We start from the raw sequence: 17974 nt of genomic DNA, 5'->3' as shown, positions 1-17974 counted from the left end.
AAAGGAGCAGAGTGGACGGTAAGAATAGAGGCGGAATGCCACAGTGGCTATACGCCGGCCCGACACTCAACAATAGCATAAAAATCAAGAATCATGGTAAGCAATAGAGATAATGCAACTCAGAAAGCAGTACAACAGTATTTTGTCAGGTCAACTGCCCTGGCTTAGTAATCCTTCCACCATATAACTTGCCACGTAGCTAGCAATCCTTCAATCAAGCAAGCTTTACACCTTCCACATATTTATATTATAGACAGCAATTAATTAAGCTTGCAGCTGCAGAAGTGATCTATCAGAGCATCTCAATTATCTCATCAAATATACAATTTATGTATTCTGATTCATTCCATGATTTGCAATTTACCATATAGTTGTTGAATCCCGATTCCCACCCACTGTGTATAAAGAATATGACATAGATAAGCGTTAATACATTCATTGCACTGATTGATTGACTGAGAATGAATATCAATATCTGTGAATCTGAAGCATTACATATCATAAAAATCAAGCAGAAGCTTTTTATATTCTTGCATATTACAATTCAAAATATGAGCTATCAGAACACTGCAGAGATGTTTCATCATTCATTAAACACAATATTCAAATAAATATAGTAAAAATAATAAATAAATAGACTTATTAAAAATGTTATAATAATGATTTTTATAGAGTGTTTCATGAGGTTTTGAAATCACTCTGTGTATTTTATGAGTATTATATCAAATTGCCTGAATCTCTAATGGAATATAGCAAGAAAGCTCTCAGTTTAAATCCATATTATTGACTGTTTTTTAAAAAGTGTATTGAAGCTTTGAATGACATTCATTTATCTATTTCTATTTCATTAAATCAGCAATTTGTATGGTAAAACTGAAAAGATTGAATATTTCAAAATGTTCTAACTATCTGTGATCATGATATAAACTTTTTATATATCTATCTTAGAATGAAAGGATCTTCTTATGATAGCTGGGTTATTGTGCAGATATAAAAAAAAATTAATTTGAAATGACATTATTTAATGAATTCTGCCACTTTTTAACAGATGCTGACTACTCACAAAGATCTAATTTGATGTTGATTTCATATTCAGAAGTTTAATATCATCTAAAAAAATGAAAAAAAACGAATTTTCAATCTGTCAATGTTTCAGAGTTGTATAATCTTCATTATATCAGTTTGTGAGATGTAATCAAGCAAGTGTTTGAAGTGTTTATGCTACGCCCTGCCACACGCAGTGCCACGCCTTCGCTCCATCATACGCGTAGTCACATGACTACGCACAGGGCTTCACCTCCTGCTTGTTTCCGCTTGCACAGCATATCTTAGAGTTACGACGACAAAGAATAAGAATAGCATGCCCAAGAGCTTCTTCGTACGGCTTCGCCTTACAGTTTAAATGACAGTTTCAAATATATAATCAAGCTCAAGATGGATTCTTTATAATTATTTAGATTCATTTGATTTTTATATTGATAGCAGTTAATAACTTTATGAATTAGTATAAGAAAATGAATAAGATTGCTGAAGATGATGAGAATTCTATTAATGAGAAGAAAACAAGAGAAATTGTAAGAATTCAACAAAAAAATAATGATGAAATGATGAAAAAGTGAGATAATATCATTACATAGATGTGAATGCAGTATAATGAATATTTTACTGAGAATTATAATAATAATGAAGTAAGCTAGCTAGTTAGACTTAATTATTAAGCAATCAAATAGATAGTATAGATAGTTTTCACAGCAATATTGATCTTTTAAACATCCTCCCACTTTCATTGCGGTAATATATGTATTTTATCAATGTATTTGATAGTATATATTATCAGATGTAATTTATCAATCAATAAAATCAATAGATTTATCTAACCTCCTCATACAAAAAGTGGTGATGTTTTATAACCATGTTTTTCAATGTAAATACTGCCATATTTGTAATTTATCAAAGAAATCATCATATATATTTTTTATTTCACTAATATTGTAAATATAAAGAAGGAATTGTGATTTCTGCCACTTTTCTATCATTTTTCTACTACAATTTCTGCCACAATTTCTGTTATGATTTTCATTATTTTTTTCTTCATCAATTTATTCATTTATTACTGCTTTTCTGAATCAAATAAAGTTAGTATAAAGCTTTGTTTATTCTTTATTGAATCTGCATTATAATCAATTAAACAATCGGACGGTGAGTACGCGGCCGCATGCGGCCCTCGCCTTCTGGGCATCCCCGAACGGGCCTGGCCTGCCGTCGCGGACGCCGCCCATTGGCCCACACGGCCCTGCCGTCACCCCTTCGGGTTTGGCGCGCCCTGACCTCGCCGCCCTGTGCTGGAATATCTATATAAACCCTTCTCATCCCGCTTTCTCCTTTCCCCTTCCCACTTACCCCTTCCCACCTTCTCAGCCCGCTGTCCTGGCAGGAAATAATCTGCTGATCTCCATTGCTGAACTGTTTCACTGTCACATTTTCCTCATCAGAGAAAAATAATCCCTCTGCCCTTTTCAAATCTCTCAGATCTGCGCCTTCCGCTCTGTTCTGTCTTCTCAGCAAGCCATGTGAGTCTGGAGGATTACAACTACGTGCGTCGTGCTTGAATTCTTCATTTCCTCACTCACCTTGTGCTGTTCCTTTGTTCCTAGACATCTCAAACTGCGCTCCCTCGCTCTGTTACTGCTGTGATTCATTTGCATTGCATTGCCTTCACCCTCCTCCTTCACCCTCCTTCTTCCGTTCGAACTGCCATTCGGCGCATGCGCATCATGCCATCGACCAATGGCAAAAATCCCTCACGACGGCGGAGTTTGAGATTGCCTTCATCCGACACCCCCACCTGTGGCGTAGCGAGATTACGAGGAATGCGGCTGTACGCTGGGATATGACATGGGAGGTGTGCGCCTGCAACTGCGGGCGCATGCTCGTCGTACTGTTGACCAATGGCGAGGTTCTGGATATGTATATTCATATTCTTAAACCGTAATAAACCATACTCTGCATGTCCACTGGAAATTCACGTCTCAACAGAACCCTGTAGCTATCTAGAAAGCCGTCTGGCTTGTAACAGGGGGCATTTGCCGCAATGCCGAATGCGAACTATGACATGCGAAGACCGTCAGCAACCTCCTCCTCGAACACCAAGCGCGGCAACAATACGTCTCCGCAAGATGAAATCATGGAGATCCATAGCCGGGCGCTCGAAATGATTGAAATATTTAAACGAATGTCCGCGATACTCGAGACGATAGAAAGAGGGAGTAAAGAACAATATGATGCCGATCTACGGGCCTCTGCGAAAGAAAATCGGGATGTAGCACGTAACATTTGAGTGCCGGTAAGCAATATTTCCATATCCAGTGGGCTTTATTGCTGACCGTTCGGCAAGGTACGTCGAGAATGAGTACAATGAGTGGAGCTACAAGGAGACATGGTTAAGGCGGAAACACTGCACCCCTTTTTACGTGGTCCAAATCATGTGCCATCCATTCCAAACCTGTGAAATTTAGCCCTGTCAATGAATAACCTGTCCCGATGCTATATATCCCGTTTCGTCGACCGAAGTCTAAGTTTTTCAATCCAATCTTCCACCATGGATGTCAATATACTGTAAAAGTATGATCCACCTTACCGTCCGCAGCTTCTTAGACTGTGCTCCATAAGCAATATTCACGTTCCTAGGGCAATTCCTTGCAAGCTACGCCTCGTGTTGAAAAGAGCTCCTTTGTAGGTGTGGAGTGGGCTGAAGCTAAAAACGGTTGCTCTTTTATGCCTGTTTAGATGTTTTGGACGACGCCCGATAGGCTCCCGATCTATATATGTATATGTGAAAAAATAGTGTTCGGCTATTGATGACAGGGTTGGAATTGTTATCTAATCACTTTGGCATCCAATCAAAGATATCGCATCGTCGTACGCTTTGATAATGGGATTGTATAAACGTTTTGGGTCTTGCGGGGTACCAACGATAATTCCTCTGCCTCCATACGGGAAAAGAATGTCTCGTATAGCTCTGCAGAGAGGTTTGGCACACTCAAATATTGGCGGAAACTCAGATAAAATATCCTCAAACCCATCTGCACCCATGTCGCTTCGCTTAATTCTTGCGATCTCCCTGTAAGTATCGGTGTACCATTTTGTCAGTAAACTGTTGTTCGGTGGAGAAACTTCAACTGTTAAGATGCGCTCAAATCCACCGGCTCCGATGTTGCCTTGTTTGGTATTTGTGATTGTCTCATGACTTCCGGCGCACCATATTTCTAACATACTATTTCCCAACCAGCCATGCAAGCGATACAACGCTCGCAACTGCTTTAACTTGTTCCAACCATGACGGGCACATTGCCAGATAAGCACGTAGAAGAACGACTCGAGATCATGCCGATAGGTATGGTCGATATTAAGCAGCACCTCAATCGCCATGAATTCCATCGTGCCAGTCTGGTGCCGCGCGCCACTTCTCCCGCTCCCAACCTCTTTGGCAAGATCCAAATCGATTAGCATGCCCGAGTGACCGTCCGCCTTGCCTGGATCGGTTATTATTATATTGTTCTCCGAAATATCCCGATGAAGGATGTTCCCATCCAGGTAAAGAGACTGGTGCGCCTTTATTGCATCGCGCAGCGCCGTGAGAAGCTCCAACGGTGATCTGTAGTCATAGATCGGCCGGCCAGCGGGCGAGATCACGAGACACCGGAGGACACGGTTGTCGTAGAGTTCCTCACCATTCTTGTCGAAGAGACTCGGTTTGTGCGCTGACTGAATGGAGAAAGCTAGTTCATTTTCCTCCTGGGTGTCCCTGGATGGCTGATTGGTGGAACGTGATCGTTTGGACGCCTGTATCCCCTTATCCGGGGATCTGCGTTTCCTGGAAGATGACTTTCGACGGATATCTAAGCGGCGCGGCTCGATGAGCGGCTGAGATTGATGAAACGAGGAGGCTGCGCTGGGGGGTGCGCTTTTGAAGTGGTGGCGCTTGTCGAACGTCAGGCCGCAGCGCATGTCAGCGATGCTGGTGATGGTACAGTGACCGATGATCCTTGCGACTCCTTGGACATTCTTTTGACATGCTAGCTCGAGGAGTTCCACCTCCGGCCGCCGCTTGTCCGACACCCACGAGAATTTAGCTACGCCTTGTCCATCGTTTGTGAGAAAACACGTGGTCCCGCGACACACGATGGCATGTTGAAAGGAAAGTATTTCACCCAGCCGCAGCACTTTTTCGTCTAGGGTTCCAGGCCCTTTGACGGTTATTGATTTGTTGCCGTCTTCATCCCTAGCAATAAAACTATCCAGTCCTAGTTCCTCATCACTCATCATGGTGTAGCCAACAAGCACCTGAAAGAACCGTCTTGAGTCCTCGTAGACGTCGATGACGCCGGAGCTATAGGGACCCGAACGGTCGAACACCCACGCCTCCATCTTGGTCCCGCAGACGGCGAACGCGTGGATGAACCGCCGGGTGGGCTGGGCGGTAAAGACCTCGCGCACGTAGCGGCTCATCTGAAGCAGAGTGTCCTTGGTCTTGATCTCCTCCGTGGATTTTTTGAGCTCGCCAACTACCAGGATGTCTCTCCAGTCGTGTTTGTTTCGCGAGGGGGTCCCACCCCTAGCTCGCAAGAGAAGGTCGACTTGCCGTTCCGCCTTCGAACCAGTAAGATCCGCTTTGCTCGCCGTGGTGTAGTAGGTGCCGCGTGATTCCGAGAGAAGGTCTTCTTGAAGACGAAACCACCAGGTGAGGACATTGTTCTGTGTAGGAGGATTGGGAAACTGGGCCCAATTACCGTCGCTGGTTGGGGCCAGCACGCGTCGACAGATGGCATCTGCTTTGCGGCTCCAGTTCTTCTCCTCAAAATATTTCTCAAAGAAGCCCTCGACGTTTCGAAATGTGCAGCCATGTATCTCCTCGAAGATTCTTGGATTCACCAACTCAAGCGTCTGCTCGGAACCTTTCTGCGATGACGAGGTGGATTTGACTGGGGTGCCGTCAAAGGATGGGGGGACGCTCGCCGGAGGAGTTGTTCGTCGAGGGAGGGTGTCAATGAGGGTAAATACAGCTTTCCAGACATCGAAGTTCCAGGGTTCGGGCATTCTGGGATTCAGTGGGAGGCCTTTTGAATAACCCAGGTGCACCAGCGGATGGTAGTCGTCGTACCTGAAATTTCCTTTTGCCTTTCGGAGGCGCTCGAATAATTGTGCAAGATCAGACGCCACGTCCCCATCATTTAGCCGCGACGGAAGGCTGTAGGCTGCACCCTCTCCCTGCAAAGTATAGACGAGTTCGGAAATCACATTTCGATAGAGTGGGTCAAGGCTATCAACAGCGCCATTGTAGGAAATTAGACGCGACTCATATATTCTTTCAGCTTCCTGAAGCGCGTCTCGTAAACGGTCAACTAAGTTGGTTAGAGGATGGTTCTTGATAATGATGCGATCTTCTTGTGAAAGTCCCGCCATTTTGACGGTATAAAAGACTGTTGAGTTGGTGTGAGATTAACTAGGAGCTGGTAAGGGGAAAAAAATTAGGTTGGTATGCTAATATTATGTGATGGGAAGCAAACAGGGAAACAAAAATGCAGAATTGTTAGGAAGTTATGATCTATGATACTCTGCGAGAGAATATAACTCGCTAGGAAAAGATGCTGATATATATAATCAAAGGGAGGATTATGGTCAAAGGGTTGATCCGGCTTGGCTTTGATGCACAACGCGAATGTGGGAACGGATAGAGCTGCCGAGCAAGGAACCAGGCGAAGATGAATCCTACAGCGTAATTATTTCGCGACGGAATGAAGCGCGAACAAAATAGAGGATTGAAATTGTATTTTGCGGAAGTTCGGCTATTCCCGTTTAGGATTAATGTACGCTAACTGCAACCGCTGGAAAAATATTGGTCCGAAGTACAAGGAAAATATTTTCATCCAGCCTAACACTCATCTATTCAAAATACAAACAGTTTCTAATCCTTGCAGCCTGTATCACCCGGAAATCAAAAGCCTGGAGGCGGAGTGACGCGACTTCGCGTGACAGTTGAAGTGCCAACTTTTGACCCACTTTTATGGAAACCATTCTCAACACTTAGCGTAGAGGTGTAGATTAGATGGGACTATCAGAGTTACAAAGGGTTAGAGCCTTGAGATATATGAAAAATCAATATTACAGAGGGTGTATGTCTAGTGCATGTACTGTTGGAACTACGCGGAGCTGTTTTTCCGGCCGAAGTTGGCACCACGATCAAGTTAACACCCACGCGACTTCTGTGATGATTTGTTGGCCCTAGGCTTTCTATTGCGGACTAGCGTACCGCACATATATGCCTCAGCTGTCGACATGCTAGTATTGTTGGGGGTTTAGATTGGTTCGTCCCAGCATGGCGCTGGTGGTGATCGAGCTCTTTTGCCCCAGTGGCCTAACAGAATGTACTGGCGTATTTTCAGTCAGTATCGAACTGCTGGAGCAAAAGCCAATAAGCGAATGCGCGGTAGCATCGAGCAGCAGATCGCCAACCACATTGACTACCCAATAATGATACTACTGCAAGCTACAATTTTGCCCTTCGATTGTCTCAAGCAACAACTGTCCATAATCGATTGTTCCAGCTGCAGTGGGGTTCATGGACAACTAACTTAGCAATACAAGATCAACTGCGGATATTTATGGCGCAGGACGCAATGTGCAGGACGCAATGTATGTGCCGGGATTGTCAGAATGGCATATAAGGAAGCGATCGATGGTATAGACACGGCACCTAGCACTATGGCATAAAAGGGGGCAATTTCCTCAGACTCCTGAGGCATGAACGGGCTGTGTTCGAACATTCAAGCAAGCCTTCAAATCCAACGCTCAATTTCCGTCTCCGAAAGTCTTCACACTTCGCCACCCTGTCTTTGTCCATAACGATGTCCATACCTACAATCACCAACAGCGCCGATATCACCAGAGATGCCAAAACACGTCCAAACTCCCCTACCCATGGGATGGTCGATAATGGGAACAAAGGACCAGTTCCTATTAGCTCAAGGAATGACAAAAAGGTTTCAGAAGAGTATGCCTATAGAATTCTCTCATATATTTTCCTTGCTGAGCGTTGTCAGACCTTCCAAACCACCTCCCAATACCCCTACTCGTCGAACGGCCGAAGATGGGAGCAAGGGACGAGCTTTTACTGGCCCTGGGAGTGACAAGGACGCTCCGGAAGAGTATGTCTATAAAATGACTCATTGTATTTTCCATGCTAACCATCATTTAGTCGGGTAGACAGGAGTACCGAACCGAATCACCTAGAGCAACAGCCCAAAGAGGAGAAACACCAGCTGTCCACTGCCGAGAAATCCCGATTTTGTTCCAGTGAGCGTGAGCAGAAGCCACGCCCTGACTCTATTCCTTCACCATATGATCCTTTATTCCTTGATGATTCAAGAGGTGATATAGATCCTCTCTTTGAAAAGTGCTGAAACTGCTACTTTCCACTTGTAAGTTGCTGTGGAGGTCTATCTTCTTTCTTAAATGAATGTTGAATTTACTAATGATGAAGTGACATGATTGGATCCTCCAGTTTGTTTCAGTTCTGAGCAATAAATCTGAACGCATGCCTTCTCCTGTAAACCCACAGATATCTACCCTTTCGTAAACGTAGTCCCATCATGCAATAATAACAAAAACGCGGAGGCTCGTACAAACATGCCATACTCCGCTGTATGCAAGTGAAATGGTATGTCCAAGTTTCCCGGGAAAACGTCTGATGGAAGCATACGAATATTGAGATTGAATGTGCTGGACGGATACCGCCTTCTGAAAAAAGTGCGGAAAAATTCTCTTTCCTTCCGTATAAGCACACCTGACTTTCATATCCAGCGCCTACAAAGAGGAATATTATTGCAACATGGGCGGTTCAAGAAAGACACTATATAATTCGGCTGGTATCCCAACAGAGATGCAGAAACTTTGATTTCAGCGACTGGCCTTGGAAAAACTATTAATCCGAAGACTCTGAGCTACAGCTAGTAATTAGGCCACAGACGCAAAAGTGAGGGGTAAAATGGCGATGCAAAAGCGCAAAATAGAGAATGAGAGTCCCAACGGTACAAAACGAAAGAAAACAGAAAAGGCGATCATTACAGCCATGGCCCAGGATCGAGGATATATCATCATCCAGCGAAAAAAAAGCAAACTGCAGGAAGACAACGAGTTCCCACCAAAAAAGCTATTCGAAGCATTAGAGAATGAAATCGGAAAGGAGAGGTTCCAGGACCTGCGGAGGAGCACACTGGCGCTGCCTGGCGTTCCAATCGACGGAGGAGAGGCCAGTGAAGCATTGCTGAATTATGGGATCGATGTAAGTGTTGACAATATCGGAAATGATAATTCGAAGCTGACCCTTATCAGTTTTCCGACCCTTCTGATCCCGAATTGAACCCTTTCTTCCAAGATGTCCTCGGCTGCTCTTTTTGCGAAGCAGATAAAGCCATGCTAAAAGTTATATTCTGGGCAAGAAACGAAACCAAGTTGCGGCGTTACACCGCCGGCCGTCCCAGTACAGCCTACATATACTGCCCGGCAACCGCTGAAGGGCTCAACGATGGCAATGGTCTGTTTCGCATTGTGGAAGGTTCCCACAAAATGACGAGGGGCAATATAGATCGCACCGAAGCTACACCGATCTGTCTGCAATCAAATGAAATATTAATTATGTCCGCTGAACTAATGATAGAGTATCCGCAAACCGGGGGAGGGGTTGGTGTCTGGATGCGGGTATCCCGTCGAGAAGGAAATCACATCCGCTAGTATTTATCTTCTTGAGAAACTTCTTGCTTTGAAGAAACTTGAACCAAGCATGGATATCAGTTCTTATTCTCTTGATTGTTACATATCATACCGCCAGGACGGCGGTTCCTAATATACTTAATGCTATACAGATCACTGCGTGCTGAAGAGAGGATTGAAGAGTGGATCGAAGAGTGGATCACAACCTGAACCATCGTAGAGCATCGGATCGTAGGCCATATTTTCGTCCTCCAGCATGTAAAACTGGCGGTACGTCTTGCCCACCGTTTCGTAGTTATACTGTAGAATGTCGCAGATGTCGCGTAGCCTGGAAGCATATTAGCACTCGTCAACTGCAGATTAACAGACGGACTCACGAAATGGATTGGTCACCCAGGCGTTTGATGATACACGGAATAGAGATCGGTATCCACCCGGGTACTTCCTCCGGAGCTGTCCCTGTTATTTTCTTTCGCTCAGTGAAGTGCTCAACGCTCGCCTTAACTGAGGAAATGCGCCCGTAGTAGCTTATTTCTCGGTCGTCTGTGACAGGTTAGCGGTAGTTTCCAGGATCCACAACCGATCCAGACGGAAACGCACTTAGAAAGAAAACCTCCTCCGCTCGACTGCCCCATCCATTTTCAGAAAGAATCCTAATGCATGTGTTCACCCAGCGGATCCCCTGGCGATACACTTGCAGGTTTCTATGCTTAGTAGGACTAATGCTTTGTTGCATTATAGAATCGACGATGTCAACCGATACCCCCATCTTGAGCATTATTTCACAATTTAAGACGACAATAAACTGGCGAAAGCGCGCCGTCCTCAGACCAAGCTTTGACTTCACGTCCAAGCACCCTGTTTGAACAGCGTACGTATATGACTTCGCCGCCCATGTGGGAAATCGCGAACAATTAGGGACGGGCGATGGTGTATCTACTCTCTTCACTTTCACGCTGTTGGATTTTCCGAGGAGTAGATCAATCGCCGCATGGTTTTCCTCGATGGTACTAAAGCCGTGAGCCCTTCTCAACTCAGCCCATTTAGTGATATCCGGGATATCTTTGATCAACTCATTCAATTGTAGTTGCCATCGTTGAGGGGTTTGCTCCCGTTGTTTGTCCGTCTGCTTGTCTGGGTTCCAGAAGATAAACTTGGCTTGTTCCTGGTCTGGTACAGCGCGTACCATGACTTTGCCGAGATGGGGCTATCTCGGTGATGAGGAGCTGGGCAAAAAGTTCGACGACCACGGACCTCGAACATCCGCACACTTCAAACCAAGATCGACCACATCGTCATGGAAAATGCCCCGAAGGAGACGTGTGCTCCTCACCCTGATCGGCATATGTATCGTCTATATTCTCTTCAAAGCCGTCCCTCCTTCCGAGCTAACCCCCGCAACGAAGCCATTCGACGCGCCACTCAATAATAACGACCCTCCCGGGCCTGGCGAGCCCGGACAACGAGCAGAAAATGGCGGCTCCGTTTCCTCTGAACCACCTCCTAAGGCCCCGCCTGCTACGGATGAAATTCCCACCAATGATTCGTATGAATATAATGGGCCGATAAAGTTCCCCTTCCTTACCCAATCGCTGCACTCGAACCAGGCACTCCATTATAGCTGGTATAATAACGCAGTGCTTTTCGCCGCGGCGAACTTGCAAGCTCTTTCCTACCTTCTCCCTTTAGCCTGTGAGATAGCTAAGGAGGAGCGGAACAGCGTGCATTTTGCAGTGATGGGGAGGAGCAGCGTATCGGGTGAAAGGAATACAAATGGGTTAATGGTGTGGATGAGGAGTGGTGTCCGCTGTTTTGGCATGGTGGGTTTTGCGATCATACGAACAATGGCACGTATTTGGAAGAATGTGTTACTAATTATTTTTTTTTCTGGCAAGATGCACGTCCCGACCATGCCTCTACGTCTACCGATGCCCGTATGGAATCAAGTGTAATCACGGGGCTCTCCCGCATTGCCAATACTTTTCGTCCCAAAGTCGTAATTACCCACAGCCATGACATTGATGAAACATTTCATTGGACCGCTGCCAAAGCAACAGCTGGCCGGATCGGAGTGCCTCATATCAGCCTTCCGGCTCGTGGGGGCGATTTCATATGGTTGTCAAAACTGGACTCCCACTCACTTGGAGGTACGTAGGATGTCAATTTTTGAATACATTCCTAGAATCCCTACGAACCCCGAGGGCGTGAAAAGATGATATTTACCTTCATTCAGCTTGGGACAAGGTCGATGTGCAAATCCTGGTGCAGGCACCCCCAGCCTCCTCGGGCTCCCTAACTCGATTGCTTCGTTCTCTCCAAAGGGCAGATTACTTCGGTGATACCCTGGGGCTAACCATCGAGTTGCCGCATAATGTTGATCCTCCACTGCTTGAATATTTGAAATCCTTCCATTGGCCACCGAGGAGCGTGCATAACCATTTCACACTCCGACGCCGAATACAACATGGGAACATAACTTCTGAAGAAGCAACCCTTCGAACAGTCGACTCACTCTACCCTAAAAACCCGGCCTACTCACACGTCCTCATCCTTTCTCCTCAGACGGAACTTGCGCCATCCTATTACCATTATCTCAAATATGCCATTCTTCAACATAAATACTCTCGTTCTGCCAAGGAATCTTTGCACCGATTGCTAGGAATATCCCTCGAACTTCCATCGTCTACCCCTACTATTGATAGCGAACCATTTACTCCACCAACCAGATCCGGCTCCCCTGTCGCCATCCAAGGCACTGACAAGCACATCCCAGTATTTCTCTGGCAGGCTCCCAATAGCAATGCGGCTCTATACTTTGGGGACAAATGGATTGAATTCCAGTCATTCCTTTCGAGTCGACTTTCCAGCGCCCGCAGAGCAGGTTTAAAGATGCACACTAATCCCGTCTCGAAGAAGTTCCCATCTTGGATGGAATATATGCTTGAACTAACCCGCTGCCGGGGCTATTATCTCCTCTATCCCTCTTTCCCCGCCGTCAAAAGCAGCCACGCCGTACTATCAACTATCCACAACGAACTCTACCGCTTACCAGAAGAGCACACCTTGATCTCGCAATCGCCAGAACTCATCTCTGAAAACCCCCAAAATTCAAACAGTCAACAACATATTGCCGATCCCAATAGATCCTCTTCCAGCGGCTCGTCTTCATCGCTGGATATACCACAGGAGGTCGAGCTAGGTTCCGTCGAGCTACCCTTGGCCGAGTCCTCGACCATATCGAGTCTCCTGCAGCAATTCCCCGCAGGACTACCGGATGAGCTATCTCCCAAACACGTTTTGCCGTATTCACAGAAATATCCGACGTCCCCTGACCTTGTTGAGAGGACACAGGCTTATTTGAAGGAATTTCGGGAGAAGGTCGGTGGATGTGGAGCCCAGGTTCAACAGCAGGTGGCGGTTGAGGATTTGAAGGCGGATGATCTATTCTGTTCAGAGGTTGAGGAGGGGGTTGCGTTGTAATTACATAGTCGATTGTCACATCGTCTTTATTTGTTATTCTCAGCGGTTCTCTTTTCTTTTCTTTTCTTTTTTTTTTAACACTTTTTATGTCCTTGGTCGGCGGGCCTCGTCCATTATTATTAGTAACATGGTAATCTTTCTGGAGTTATTCTTGGGAAAAAGTACTAGATTGTATACCGTTTTTCTTCTTTGACAAGCGTTTGGTCTTTTCATCAAGTTGTTAAGCATTATTCCAATAGCTTTTTCTGTTGGGTTCTAAAATATCCCTCTCTACCTTCTACGGTCAATCTAAAGTTGTACATACATCAGGAGTGCTTGCTGAATATCATTAGGATAGTTGCTTCTGACTCCTGCATATTTAACGTACAATTCCCCCATTAACGGAATCTAACACTGGACACTCTGATTTTAAATAAGCCTGCGAGTTGTAACATACCACCAGTAGTTACAAGTTGCACCGCGCTCTCACTAGGGAAAAATTATGAATGTCATGTGATCTATCTAACTAGCGCAGTGTCACTGGTTGCAGGCTGGAGCTCTCTCGGTCAAACATCCTACAAACCCTCCAAAGCTCTTGAGCAATCAATCACCAGGGCACTCCCCACACCTTCTCATCCACCTCCCAAATCATATCATAGCCTTATCCTTATCGACACTTCTAAACTGCCCCATCCCATCCACCGGATTACCTGAACGCGTATTCTTCTTTCCTTTGACCAACCAGACCCGCCATGGCGAAGGATCAGCGGCCCAATGCGGCGGACAAGGGCAAAGGAAAGGTGGACGATATCAGGGAACTAAATGGGGAGAAGAAGGATGCTAAGGATGGCAAACCCCTTGCGAATGGGAAGAAGGAGGAGGGACCCAAGGAAGGTATGGAACGCAGAACAACAAAGCACCAACTCTATCTTATGTTTGTCCCGGCCGGGGCTCGTGGGTTGGAAATGGCCGCATGTTTTCTTGTCTCTTTTTGTTTTGATTCTTTCGTGTTGGAAGTTGACACAATCGTGTGATTGAAACCTTTTTGCAGAAGAGCTCAGTGAAGAGGATCAACAACTGAAAAGTGAACTTGAGATGCTTGTTGAGCGGTTACAGGTTAGTTGCATTTCGTTGGTCGAAGAGGCGCTCTGGGTTCTAAAAGCTATGGTTCTTTTTCTTTAACGCGGCATACGCCTTTGCCAAAATTCTATCTAGGAACCTGATACGTCTCTTTATAAGCCTGCTCTGGAAGCGATTAAGAACTTCATCAAGACGTCCACCTCTTCCATGACCGCTGTGCCGAAACCTCTTAAATTCCTTAGACCCCATTATGACGAGCTTGCTGCGCTATACGAACAATGGCACGCGGGTGATGATAAGGTACGGGATATTTTCCTGGAGTGGTTATTTTGTTTTGTTTGGGCGAACTTTTTTCTTTACGGACTAACCACTGTATGCGTATACAGGATTCACTTGCCGACATGTTATCAGTGCTTGGCATGACATATGGAGACGAAGAGAAGTTGGAGACACTCAAATATCGTCTCCTTGCCAAATCAGACGATCTAGGTTCATGGGGCCACGAGTACATCCGGCACCTTGCTCTGGAGATTGGGCAGGAATACCAGGTTAGGGTGACGGATGATAAGGATGTGCAGGATTTGGTTGATCTTTCTCTATCGCTCGTCCCTTACTTCCTAGCCCACAACGCCGAAGCAGATGCAGTGGACCTCTTGAGTGAACTAGAGATGATTGAGGAAATACCACAGTTTCTCGACGAGAATACGTACTCGAGAGTCTGCCTGTATATGGTCAGCATGGTTAACCTTCTCACATACCCCGAAAACCACCAATTCCTGCGGACAGCGCATGACATTTATATGACTTATAACAAGCTCACCCAAGCTATTGTTATTGCCATTCGGCTGAACGATATTGATCTTATCAAGAAAGATTTCGATTCAACGAACGACCAGGCCATCAAGAGACAAATGGCATTCCTTATTGCGAGACAACAGATATGGCTTGAATTGACACCTGATGAGGAGGAGGAAGGAGGCCAAGAGTTATCCGAATGCCTGCACAATATTCAACTGCATAACCACTTTAAGGCTCTCGCGAAGGAGCTTAATATTTTGGGTCCTAAAATGCCGGAAGACATCTACAAAACACATCTGGAAAGCAATCGAGGATCTGGACTTACTAATGTGGATTCCGCAAGACATAACCTGGCAAGTGCTTTCGTCAATGCCTTCGCCAATGCTGGGTTTGGGAATGATAAACTCATGCTGGTCGATGGCGATAAGGGCCCTTGGGTCTGGAAGACGAAAGACGACGGCATGCTATCCACCGCTGCATCTATGGGAATGCTGCTACAATGGGATGTGGAAGAAGGTTTGGATAAAATCGACAAGTTCACGCTTATTGAGGAGGAGCAAATCAAGGCCGGAGGGTTGCTTGGTATCGGTATCCTCAATTCTGGTGTTAGACTTGATGCAGATCCTGCCATGGCTCTTCTCAGTGAGTCCATCGGCCCTGAGGCCGAGAGTGTGCACGTGAGAGTGGCTGCAATAATGGGTCTGGGTCTAGCGTATGCTGGCTCATGCAAAGAAGAGTTGCTCGAACTTCTTTTGCCCATTGTTGAAGATGTTGCTCTCGATATGCAGATATCTGCAATGGCGGCCGTCTCGCTAGGAATGATCTTCGTCGGTTCTTCAAACCACCAGGTCAGTGAAGCTATTGCGACCACGCTGATGGATGAGGAGCGGCAAAGACAGATGAAGGATAAATGGACGCGATTTATGGCACTTGGTCTTGCACTCCTTTACTTTGGCCGACAGGAAGAAGTCGATGTTATCTTGGATATCCTCAAGGCGATTGACCACCCCATGGCGAAACCTACTTCCGTACTTGCTTCGGTGTGCGCGTGGGCCGGTACTGGTACTGTGTTGAAGCTCCAAGAGTTGCTGCACATCTGTAACGACGTCATAGAAGACAAGGAAGAGAAGAAAGGAGAAGAGTTGGTACAATCATATGCTGTTCTTGGCCTCTCTCTCATCGCGATGGGCGAAGATATTGGACAAGATATGGTCTTGCGACAATTTGGTCATTTGATGCACTATGGCGCCGCAAACATCAGGAAAGCAGTTCCCCTGGCCATGGGTTTGGTCAGTCCCAGCAACCCCCAAATGAAGGTTTACGATACGCTCTCCCGTTACAGCCATGACAATGACAACGATGTCGCGATCAATTCCATTTTCGCCATGGGTCTCCTTGGCGCCGGAACGAACAATGCACGCCTCGCACAGCTCCTCAGACAATTAGCAAGCTACTACCACCGTGATCAGAACTCGCTTTTCATGGTCCGCATCGCCCAGGGTCTCCTGCATATGGGCAAGGGCAGCCTTTCTGTCAACCCCTTCCACACCGATCGTCAGGTCCTGTCGCGGGTGGCTGCTGCCGGTCTTCTTACCGTCCTTGTGGCCATGATTGACGCCAAAGATTTCATTCTCGCCGATTCGCACTATCTCCTCTACTTCCTTGTCACAGCCATGTACCCGCGATTCCTGGTCACGCTCGATGAAGACCTCAAGCCGCTTACTGTGAATGTCCGCGTCGGTCAGGCAGTGGACGTGGTTGGCCAGGCAGGAAAGCCCAAGACCATCACCGGGTGGCAAACGCAAAGCACACCCGTGCTATTGTCGTATGGGGAGAGGGCGGAGCTGGAGGATGAAGAATACATCAGCTTAAGCAGTACGTTGGAGGGACTCGTGATTCTGCGGAAGGTAATGAAATCGATAGAACCCTCAAACTCTTAGCTTTTGTGATGCACAGGATGGCTGACTTGGTATTTGTCTCTCTCTACAGAACCCTGAATGGGTAAGCCCAGCGTAAGGAGGTATATTCTTCCCCTTTCACTATTTCTGTGAATAGCGTGTAATGGGTAGTGCTTTTCTTTCATCATTAGGGAGTGAGGTCCTTCTCCTTTATACGAAGACAGCCGGTTTGGCCCCACGATTTTAAATGGCATATTACTGTTCGTTTGTTCCTTCATCCTTGGTCCTTACTACCGCCGGGGCCATTTTGTTGAAAGTGAGAAATGCGTATGCATGCCGGCTCTTGGTAGTAGAACTTCCTCATGTAGACCCATAGATCTTGTAGATTTTAGAGGGAGCTTGAATCATATATTGATTAACTGCCCCACCAAACCTATTAGGACATCGAGGATATTGTATCCCGGAAACAAATTATATTGTCCAAGAACGCACTTCTCACAGCCATGACCTCGATAATTATTTGGACTTAATTTCTTCGAGTAAATATTTCCACGACCAGTGTGCTTAAGTTTGTTCTTTATTTTTATCGAGTATATTTATTGATAGTCAAAGTAACAAAAAAAAAAAAAAAAAAAAAAAAAAAATAGGGTTTCGGGGTTAGCTTCCTTACCCCTCCAGCCTGAAGCACGATTTTAACCAAAGGGGGAACTTGGTAAAGAAGTTAATTGCGAAGACCAGCCATCCCCATTTCCCTCTATCTCTCAAAGCTGTTGGCACACCCTCCAAAATGAAGCTCGACCCAAAGGCAATGCGGTATCTGGCCGCAGAGGACTTCCGTACTTCTCGCAGCTGTATGTCTACGCTTACCTTCCCTTCCCATTCCGTCCCCCAATAAAGAGCCGTAACCCCGTGTGTACCTCGCTGTTTGTCTTGAACGGCGGGGTAATTGACAAGATGACTCTCATATCTAC

General features: G+C 46.0%; 5 protein-coding genes across 5 annotated transcripts; 3 read left to right on the top strand and 2 right to left on the bottom strand.

The window, feature by feature from the left end:
• Positions 1–3879: 3879 nt before the first annotated feature.
• HCAG_02670 (predicted protein) lies at positions 3880–6462 on the bottom strand (the record flags this gene model as incomplete). The annotated part of the gene is made up of 2 exons (XM_001542449.1): positions 3880–4265; positions 4335–6462. The coding sequence occupies 2 exons, from the start codon at positions 6460–6462 to the stop codon at positions 3880–3882; spliced, it is 2514 nt and encodes an 837-aa protein (XP_001542499.1).
• A 1442-nt stretch (positions 6463–7904) lies between these two features.
• Positions 7905–9789, top strand: HCAG_02669 (predicted protein; the record flags this gene model as incomplete). The annotated part of the gene is made up of 6 exons (XM_001542448.1): positions 7905–8050; positions 8100–8204; positions 8255–8427; positions 8571–8605; positions 9017–9340; positions 9391–9789. The coding sequence occupies 6 exons, from the start codon at positions 7905–7907 to the stop codon at positions 9787–9789; spliced, it is 1182 nt and encodes a 393-aa protein (XP_001542498.1).
• A 132-nt stretch (positions 9790–9921) lies between these two features.
• On the bottom strand, positions 9922–10537 carry HCAG_02668 (predicted protein; the record flags this gene model as incomplete). The annotated part of the gene is made up of 4 exons (XM_001542447.1): positions 9922–9974; positions 10043–10068; positions 10146–10311; positions 10369–10537. The coding sequence occupies 4 exons, from the start codon at positions 10535–10537 to the stop codon at positions 9922–9924; spliced, it is 414 nt and encodes a 137-aa protein (XP_001542497.1).
• Positions 10538–10955: 418 nt separating this feature from the next.
• On the top strand, positions 10956–13248 carry HCAG_02667 (conserved hypothetical protein; the record flags this gene model as incomplete). Its single annotated transcript, XM_001542446.1, has 3 exons — positions 10956–11460; positions 11664–11915; positions 12002–13248. The coding sequence occupies 3 exons, from the start codon at positions 10956–10958 to the stop codon at positions 13246–13248; spliced, it is 2004 nt and encodes a 667-aa protein (XP_001542496.1).
• Positions 13249–13979: 731 nt separating this feature from the next.
• Positions 13980–17686, top strand: HCAG_02666 (26S proteasome regulatory subunit rpn-1; the record flags this gene model as incomplete). The annotated part of the gene is made up of 6 exons (XM_001542445.1): positions 13980–14121; positions 14279–14343; positions 14443–14607; positions 14694–17012; positions 17095–17106; positions 17651–17686. 6 exons carry the CDS (start codon positions 13980–13982, stop codon positions 17684–17686), a joined length of 2739 nt encoding a protein of 912 aa, XP_001542495.1.
• Between the last annotated feature and the right edge of the window lie 288 nt (positions 17687–17974).

This window comes from Histoplasma capsulatum, genomic scaffold (assembly GCF_000149585.1).
Source record: "Histoplasma capsulatum NAm1 scaffold_2 genomic scaffold, whole genome shotgun sequence".
NCBI classification, from domain to species: domain Eukaryota; kingdom Fungi; phylum Ascomycota; class Eurotiomycetes; order Onygenales; family Ajellomycetaceae; genus Histoplasma; species Histoplasma mississippiense.
Note: the sequence above shows the minus strand (reverse complement) of the source record. Positions and strands in the feature narration are given on the sequence as shown.